The sequence below is a fragment of the Mandrillus leucophaeus genome, unplaced genomic scaffold (genome assembly GCF_000951045.1).
Source record: "Mandrillus leucophaeus isolate KB7577 unplaced genomic scaffold, Mleu.le_1.0 Scaffold32, whole genome shotgun sequence".
In the NCBI taxonomy this organism is placed as follows: domain Eukaryota; kingdom Metazoa; phylum Chordata; class Mammalia; order Primates; family Cercopithecidae; genus Mandrillus; species Mandrillus leucophaeus.
Window position 1 is genome coordinate 3845575 of NW_012103365.1, and position 9477 is coordinate 3855051.

The following is a 9477-nucleotide window of genomic DNA, read 5'->3' on the forward strand; positions in this document are numbered from 1 at the left end:
ATTTTACCATATGTGTATGTTTCTCTAAACAACATTAGTTTTACTTGGTTTGAACTTTACAAAGTGTTGTTAGATTTCCTTCTTTCACTGAACATCGTGTTTCTGAGATTCAGCCCTTGATGCTGCTACCTGGTAGCTCTAGGTCATTTATTATCACTGCTACATAGCTTCCTATTGTATTACTTTTCCACACACTACTTCCCTCACTACATTTCTTTTCTTTCTTTCTTTTTCTTTTGAGACGGAGTCTTGCTCTGTCCCTCAGGATGGAATGCCGTGGCGCCATCTCGGATCACTGCAACCTCCGCCTCCCGGGTTCAAGCGATTCTCCTGCCTCAGCCTCCTGAGTAGCCAGGACTAAGGCGGCCACCACCACGCCCGGCTAATTTTTGTACTTTTAGTAACGACGGTGTTTCACCATGTTGGCCAGGCTGGTCTCGAACTCCTGACCTCAGGTGATCCGTCCGCCTCGGCCTCCCACAGTGCTGGGATTACAGGAGTAAACCACCACGCCCGCCCCCCTCACTACATTTCAAAGGCAATTTTGGGTGCAAAGCCCTCAGCACAGTCGCTGACAGAGTCAGCACACAAGAAAATTTTGTAAAATTGAATGACACTGAGCCCGGACTGAACGTAACAACTTATACTTGTTGCTTCTAGTTGGATTCTCTGCCCTTTGCCCGAACGCTGAGGATTCTGCTAGCTGTTCCGCCCTGAGTTAATTATAGCTATAAAATTTCGTGACCAGCCAGCAAAAACCGGACGACTTCTCCAGGCACGTAAGACTACACTTCCCAGAAAGGATTGCGATACTCTTCTACTGTTTAGTTTCTTTTTCCTATCGTCAAATTTCCGGGTTATGTAGGCGGTGCCAAAATAATTATCCAATGAACAACTTCGTAGGCTGAGCGGGCAGGATAATTGTTCAATGAGCGACTCGGAAGAGGAACCAATAAGCGGAGAGGTTGCTGGGGCAGCCGGCGTGGGCGGTCACTGAGCCGCGCCAGCTGGGCCAGGTGGAGCGTTACAGTCTTTTGCTTTCTGCTGGTGACTAGCGCCGTCCCCCACCGCCGGTCGACCCCGCTTCCATGTCCCTGGCGGACACAGCTCCCCGGAACCTCCACGCCCATGGCCACTAGGCAGAGGGAGTCCTCTATTACCTCCTGCTCTTCCGCCTCGAGCTGCGACGCGGACGACGAGGGCGTGCGCGGCACCTGCGAAGATGCTTCCCTGTGCAAGAGGTGCCTGTCGGGCGTGGGGTTCGGGGCCGGCATCTGGGGCGCGGGCCTAGGTGGGAGGCGGGCCTGCGTCTGAAGAATACGCTCGAGGCTGGCAGGGATGCAGCCCCCGCCTCGCACGACCCTCGCTTCCCACCTGTGAAGTGCACGGAGCAGGGCTTCATGTATTTAACGAATCCTTTCTGAGCTTTTGCTGTGAGCCAGGCAGAGGGCAAGCCTGGGGACCGTCTATGGGAGCAGGCCCCTGAACTAGGCAGACGAGGCCTTGGGCTTCTTGGAGCTAAACCCTGCTGGAAAGACAACATGAAGCACATAATAGCTCCAGCCTCGGTGGGTTACGAGGATGAGAGATGTAGGTTCTCTCTCTTTTGTAGGTTGCATTCTTTAGGGGGTTGGCATGATTCCTGTTGTGCACCTGAAACTCAGGACGACGAGGGGAAATAACCCGCCCAGGGCCAGGTTAATATCTCTTTGCAGAGCCAGTAGCACACTAAGTCTCCACTATTAAGGGTGTGGTGGTGGAGATGGGGGCGTAGCCAGCAGAGGTACATGTCAGATAAAGAGAAAACATGAGACTTGAGTGTCCACCATTTATTCTTTCATTCAACAAAAATTTTCGAGAGCTTTGTGCTAGGCCCTTACTTTGGGCTGCTTAGTAGAAGTTCAGTGGTGGAAATACATCAAGAACAAGACAGACATGGTGTCAGACATACTGGAACTCACAGCTTAGTTGGAAAAGAGAGACAGGAAGCTAATAATTACTTATGAAATACATAATTATGATTTTTTTGTGTTGAGTGCTGACAAATACAGCAGTGCCATTAGAGTTTGTAATTTTGTTAATGATGTTTAAGATGAGAAGAGTTCGGGCACGGTGGTTCATGCCTGTAATCCCAGCACTTTGGGAGGCCGAGATGGGCAGATCATGAGGTCGGAAGTTCGAGACCAGCCTGGCCAACATGGTGAAACCCCCGTCTCTACTAAAAATACAAACATTAGTTGGGCATGGTGGCGGGCACCTATAATCCCAGCTACTCGGGAGGCTGAGGCAGGAGAATCGTTTAAACCTGGGAGGCAGAGGTTGCAGTAAGCCAAGATCACGCCATTGCCCTCCAACCTGGGTGAGAGTGTGAGACTACGTCTCAAAAAAAAAAAAAAAAAAAAAAAGAAAAAAGTGAGAAGAAAAGGCTTGAAAAATAGGAAAGTTGTAAGAGAGTGTTCAGAGGAATGTGAACTGTTAGAGGAGCTCAAAGAATGCTTTTAAGGTGGGAGAAGGAGGCTGAGGCCACATAGTGATTGTAGAGTGGGGAAAACCAGTGTGTTGGTTTAAACCGTGCACTTTTTATGGGTTCTTGGGGACTAAACTCTCAGAGTATGGATTCTGGAGCTAGACTCTGTCAAACTGAGCTTTGCCACTTACTGGCAGTATAAAGTCGGGGAAATTACTAAACCTTTCTGTGGCTCAGTTTCCTGATCTGTAAAATGGGGACTATAATAATGCTTCATAGGTGGGCGTGGACAAAAATGATATTTAATATTAGTAGAGCAGTTGGAGCAGTGTCTGGCATGTAGTCTGTGTAAGTGGTGATTGATTAAATCAATAAATACACAAGTATTAAAAGTCTTAGAGGCAGTCCCTTGTGAAATTTGTGAATTCGAGTGGATTATACTCAGCCTTTTTTCTTCTGTGGTTTTCAGTTGCTATTGGCCACAGCTGTCTTGGCTCGCTGTAACTTCCACCTGCCGGGTTCAAGTGATTCTCCTGCCTCAGCCTCCCAAGTAGCTGGGATCACAGGCACACACCACCATGCCTGGGTAATTTTTGCATTTTTAGTGGAGACAGGGCTTCACCACGTTGGCCAGGCTGGTCTCGAATTCCTGACCTCAAGTGATCCGCTTGCTTTGGCCTCCCAAAGTGCTGGGATTACAGGCATGAGCCACCCCGCCCAGCTTAGTCTTTTCATTTTTAAAACAGTGATAATAAAGGTAACCTTTATGGGTGTCAGGATTAAATGAGATTATCGATGCAGAGGATCTGACACAAAGTGAAGCCCTCAGTAAATTATTATTGCTAGTTTTGATTTCCCTCCAGGCTGAACACTGTTTATAGTTGCTGAATTTGCAGGAGCTATGAGTTAGGGTGGTTCCTGCTGCCCTGAGTGAGTTGTAGCTATAAAATAAAAAGCCAGTCAGCCTTCTGGGGCACCTATAAATCTTTTACTTCTGTGTAGTTTGCTTCCTCCTTTGGTACAGAGCCCTTCTGGGGATAAGGAGGATGTTACCTGTCTCAGAGGATTGCTGTGCGGGTGAAATGTGGAGTGGTTGCAACAGTGCTTGGCATACTGGAGGTGTTCAGAATTGGTAGTTACTGTCATCACCACCCCTCATGGTCGTCAAACCGTTATCATCATTATGATCCTGGACTTGTGGTATCAGAAATTTTCTGGTTGGATATATTAGGTTTACACTAATTCCATTTGACTCAATAGGTATCAATTGAGCTCTTTTCATGGTAGCCCACTCTCCTTCCCTTCCCTTCTCTGCTTTCCTTATGATATCTATCATGCTATGCCACTGAGTCTGTTCTCCCTCTTTTGTTTACCTATGACCCAGCCATCCCACCAACCCCTCACTGTGTCCTCTGCAGTTACCACCCGATAATCAACATCAGCTTCTGTTTTGTTAGCCACTCCTTAGCCATTCCCTCCCTCCTTTTGCCTTCACCCTGACCCTTCCCCAGGAATATCCCATCTTGAAGCCCTCTCCTGTGGCTCCTCATTCTTCTCGTCCCCTGTGTATCTCAGGATCAGGGGTTTGAGCTTTGTGTCCTCCTGTGTATGTCCCCCGTCTCATTCCATGGAGATCCTTCCTGCCCAGCTGGAGTCCTCCTGGTTGCTGTTGTTCACCTTCTTCTGGTCATTCACCTCATTCATGGAAGACTGGGGTGCTTGGCCCACAGTGTCTTCTACCTCACATGACTTCACCTTAGGTGACCTCAGCATCCACATGGAGCCTATGCATGGGGCACTCAATTTCTTGAACACCTGATTTGTAGTAATCACCTCTTCCTATCTGATTCTGTCACCCTTTCCCACCGTGATACCCTGTGCTTTTATCCTGATCCTGCACTGCCTCACAGATGAGAGTGCAACACTCTGCAGCCCTGACCCCTTTTTCCAAGTTGCTTGACCAGTTATTTTCTGTTTCCCATGCTGTGCCCATTTCTTCTTAGCACCTCAGTGGTTTTCTCTATCTTTTAGACGTTCCCTCTGCTGTTACCTCTTAATTGATTACTTAGAGTTCATCCTTCATCCCTCAGTAATTCTGTTGACAGTGCATTTATCTTCCTTGTCCTTTGGTCTTAGTAGACCCAAAATGCTGGTTTAACCAAACTATCCACTTTTGCCTTGAATACAGGTGCTAGAAATCACACAGTAGGGTGGCTTGGTGCCACTACAATCATGTCAGCCAACCGCACCTCTGCCCTTAACAGAACCTGACTATCCTAGTTTGTTTCTCAGATCAACTCACTCTCCCTTTCTCCGGATACTTAATTCAGACGTTTTTCACTTTCTTCAGACTTCTGATTTACCCTACCCCTTTTTTATTCTCAAGATAATATCAGCTATTGCTCAGCATAGAAAATGGGAGCCCTCAGAATGAGACTCCCTTAACTTCCCCCAAGAAACTTTTTAAATTTTGTTTTGAGAGGGAGTTTGGCTCTTGTTGTCCAGGCTGGAGTACAGTGGCACGATCTTGGCTCACTGCAACTTCTCCCTCCTGGGTTCAAGCGATTCTCCTGCCTCAGCCTCCCGAGTAGCTGGGACTACAGGCACCCCCCACCACACCCAGCTAGTTTTTGTATTTTTAGTAGAGAAGGGGTTTCACCATGTTGATCAGACCACCATGTTGGTCTCGGGCTCCTAACCTCAGGTGATCCACCTGCCTCAGCCTCCCGAAGTGCTGCGATTACAGGCAAGAGCCCCCGCGCCCGGCCTTCCCCCAAGAAACTTAATCATCTTTTCTTACTTTTACAGTTGTGAATCCCTCCAGTAAAGACCACCAGAAACACACCTGTAGTTAAGCAAGCTGGGGTTATTACTTATTGCAAGGAGGGAAAACTCACACCATGAGAAACTGTGGGTCCCATCAGTAAGAGGGTGTTAGACATTTAGGATCTGGGCTTTGGCTGGGCGATTTGGGGGAAGGTCGGATTTTCTCTGTATTGAGTACTGAAAGGAGGTGGGAAAATTCTATCCAGTAGCTCTCTGTTTTCTGGAAGGAGATTTGGCTGGAGTAAGGCTAAAGCTGTAACATGTAAAGAAGCCGCAGTCACTTCTGTCAGCTGGGAGAAAGAGATGTCTGGTATTCCGTGGGTGGCACAGTGACCTTGATTTTTCTCTGCTTAGACAAAATGATGAGGTGGTCTCGTTTCGTCTCCTGTCATCAGTGATGCAGAGTGCGCTTGTGTGGGTGGTCTGCATGGTTGTTTATGTCCAACAGGAGAACAACATGGCCTTCCTGTGGGTGCTAGCCAGCTTCCAACAACATTAGGGCCTGGCCCGCAGCACCAGGCCAGCTCCTCGAGGTCAGTGCCACTCTTCTCTTTTCTGCAGTGGAGGAGGTGGTAATCCTAGCACTTGGAGAAGCCAAGGTGGCGGATCACTTGAGCTCAGGAGTTCAAGACCAGCCTGGGCAACATGGGGAAACCTCCTCTCTACAAAAAAAAAAAAAAAAAAAAAAAAATTAACCGGTGTCGCGGTGCATGCCAGTAGTCCTATCTGCTTTGGGGCTGGTGTGGGAGATCACTTGAGCCTAGGAGGTCAAGGCTGCAGTGAGCTGAGATTGCGCCACTGCACTGCAGCCTGGGTGACAATATGAGATCCTGTCTCAAAAAACAAAGAGATAAACCGGAAACTGGGGTTTGCCAGGCAGAAGACAGTAGCAGGAGCAAAGGCATGGAGACTGGAGTAGAGTGGTATATTAGGCGAACTTGACAGAGAGTAGGGAGTGGGTAGCACGTTAGAATTTAGAAAGCTGTTCAGACAGTGAATCACGGAAGGTCCCAAGGAGTATGGGTTTTATCCTAAGGGATTTTGAGTGGGGAACTGATGTGATCTTGGTTTGTATTTTAGGAAAATTCCAGGCAGCTGTGTGGGAGAGGGGTCGGTGACAAAAGGGACATCTTCCTCTCTTTCCCACAACCATAGTCCTTGCTTGGGCTCTCCTCACTCACCTGATCTGTTGCAATGTGCTCTTACCTGCTGGCCAGGGTGATTGTCAGGATCGCAAATCTTACTCTGTCACTCACCTAAAAACCTTCTGATTCCCCATCAGCTGCAAGGTAAACATCTGCACTTTGTTGCATGGCATACATACTGTACCTTTTCATGATCTGCTCACGCTAACCTGATAGGCCGCCAGCTGGAAATCTCCAGTTGGATGTCTCAGTATTATCTCCAGTTCACTATTTCCAAAACTGCTTCATATCAGCTCCTGCCATTCCCAACCTGCAACTCAGTGAATGGTGCCATGGTTTATTCAGTTCACAAGTTAAGGCCAGGTGTGGTGGCCTACACCTGTAATCACAGCACTTTTGGAGCTGAGACGGGTGGATACCTGAGGTCAGGAGTTTGAGACCAACCTGGCCAACATGGTGAAACCCCATCTCTTCTAAAAATACAAAAATTAGCTGGGCATGGTGGTGTGCACCTGGAATCCCAGCTGTTGGGAGGCTGAGGCAGGAGAATCGCTTGAACCAGGGAAGTAGAGGTTGTAGTGTACTGGGATCGTGCTACTGCCCTCCAGCCTGGGCGACAGAGGGAGACTCCGTCTCAAAAAAAAAAAGAAAAAAAAAAATTGGCATCGTCTTGGAACTGCCCTTTTACTTTCCCTCTTATGCAATCAGTCACCCAGACCTGTTAACTTTTATCTACTAAGTATTTAGGGGATGAGGGAATTATTTGACTAAGTAAGGAAAGGAATCAACTTTCCTCAACCTCTGTTTCTGTCGTCTGTGATCTGAACTATGGTACTAGTCTCCCAAATGGGCTCCCCCAATCACTCTTACTTCCCCCAAATCTGTATCTCACACTGAAGCCAGAGGTTTGTAAAAGGCCCATTTGATCATGTCACTCCCTAGCTTAATGGCCTCCTGTTGCCATTAGAAAAAGACCAACATTTCTTACGTGGGCTACAGGCCCCGGCCTGCTCTCTGTACTTCCCCAGCCTTACTTCATACCATACTTCCCTCCCCCATCACCGCCATCCCTTCAGTTCATCTAATGTGCCCTGTTTCTTCCATCCTCGGGGCCCTGGAGCATGCCATTCCCTCTGCCTGGAATGCTTCCTCCACCCTCCCTTGCCTGTTTAGTTCCACATTATCTGCGAGGTTAGTGCATTCGCTCCACATTCTTTGTTGAGCACCTGCTCCGGTTGTGGAGGTGCTGTCCTCCACCCTGCCAGTGCAGAAGTGAGCCAAACACAGGATGCAGCTCTTGTGGAGCATTGTTCCTGGAATGGGAGTGGGTGGGGCATAGCCAGGAAACAAATGAGCACAATATGTGGCATGTAAGATGGTGGGAGATGCAGTGGGTGTGTTGGAAGGCGTTGTCATCTGAGATGGAGTGGCCAGGGAAGGCCTCACTGAGGTCAGTGCAGAGGAAAGGCTTGCAGGGGGCAGGGAGTGAGCCCTGTGAGTGTCTGGGGAAGCAGTATCCAGCAGAGAGAAGCAGGAGAGTAGAAATGCCCTGAGGCAGGAGCCGGCCTGACCTGTTCCAGGAGCAACAAGACCAGGATGAGGGATGGGGAGGAGTGCAGGATGGATCTGGGACAGCATGGGCGCAGGAGGTGGGGGCAGTTGCTGCAGGTCACACGAGGGAGGCTCTCGTAAGGACCCGACTTTTCCTCTCAGTGGGATGGGAGCTGTTGGAGCATTTGGAACTGAAGAGCGAGGTGGCCTGACTTGGTTTTAACAGCATTGCTTCCGCCTTGTTAGGAGCAGACTGCAGGGGCAAGGACGGAGGCAGGATCACTTAGTTGGCTATGGGAGTGTCCCCTGCGAGACAGGCTGGTGCTTGGATCAGGATAGTGGTGATGGAGGTGCTGAGAATGTATCAGATTCTGGGCTCATTTTGAAGGTGGAGTTGATAGAATGTTCTGGCAGAGTGGATATGGGGTGAGACTGAGGGATCCAATATGACTCCAAGGTTTTTGGCTTAGCTCAAATGTGGCTCACTCCAAGAGGCTTGTCTGACACCCGCAGACAAGATCTACCTTCTGTTAAATGTTCTATAACACCCGGTTCATCTTCTTGGTGGTGGTCGGCCCAGTTGTAGTTTAGAAAGTGCCTAGTGTTCTGCCACTGGAATAGACGCGAGCTGAGCACAGATCATTCCTACCTTTGCGCCACGTGAGCTGTATTTGTCAGCTGGCCACAGTGACAGGAACTGAGCGCACATGTTCAAGATAGTGTTTCCTGATGAGGTCTTAACATTCTGGTTTTCTGTTTTACCGACTTTTAGTGGTCTGTGTGTTCTAGAAAGCAGACCAGGGCTTATAAGGCTGAAATTTCATTGTGAAAGTTACAGAACTTAATCTCATTTTCAACTGCATGGAAAAATGTTCTCCCCTTTAGCAGGTCACAGGGTCTCTCTGCAAAGCCAAGTTTTTCCTCACGGCTTAGCCCAGGGCCTTTCCGGCATCCTGATGGCATCTTCTTAGCTGTGCCCCAGAGAGTAAAGCCGAGATTGTGATCTGAAATGTTTTCAAGGCAGGTGCTGCTTTCCATCCCCGGAGAAGACATGCCACTTCAGAACTAGAACATTCTGTTAAACATGAATTAGCCGTAAAACTTGTCTATCAGGCCGGGTGCAGTGGCTCACACCTGTAATCCCAGCACTTTGGGAGGCCGAGGCAGGCAGATCATGAGGTCAGGAGATGGAGATCATCCTGGCTAACACGGTGAAATCCCGTCTCTACTAAAAATATAAAAAATTAGCTGGGTGTGGCGGCGGGCGCCTGTAATCCCAGCTACTTGGGAGGCTGAGGCAGGAGAATTGCTTGAACCTAGGAGGTAAGGTTGCAGTGAGCCAAGATCGCGCCAGTGCACTCCAGCCTGGGCGACAGAGTGAGACCCTGTCTCAAAAAAAGAAAAAAAAAAAGTCCATCAATAAAGTGAAATTTTATGGTTTTTGATTTCTTTTTTTTTTCTTTTTATTTACTTTTTTTTTTTTTTTTT

At 48.5% G+C, this 9477-nt stretch overlaps 1 protein-coding gene across 2 annotated transcripts in view; it reads left to right on the forward strand.

The window, feature by feature from the left end:
• The first annotated feature begins 967 nt into the window (after window positions 1-967).
• The window catches only part of LCMT1 (leucine carboxyl methyltransferase 1), a 71119-nt gene continuing 62609 nt past the window's right edge, over window positions 968-9477 (forward strand). For both annotated transcript variants that reach the window (XM_011987948.1, XM_011987949.1), the window contains exon 1: window positions 968-1241. In XM_011987948.1, the coding sequence (XP_011843338.1) occupies window positions 1129-1241 (113 nt within the window). In that variant the 5' untranslated portion in view covers window positions 968-1128. The remainder of the gene's footprint in view (window positions 1242-9477) is intronic.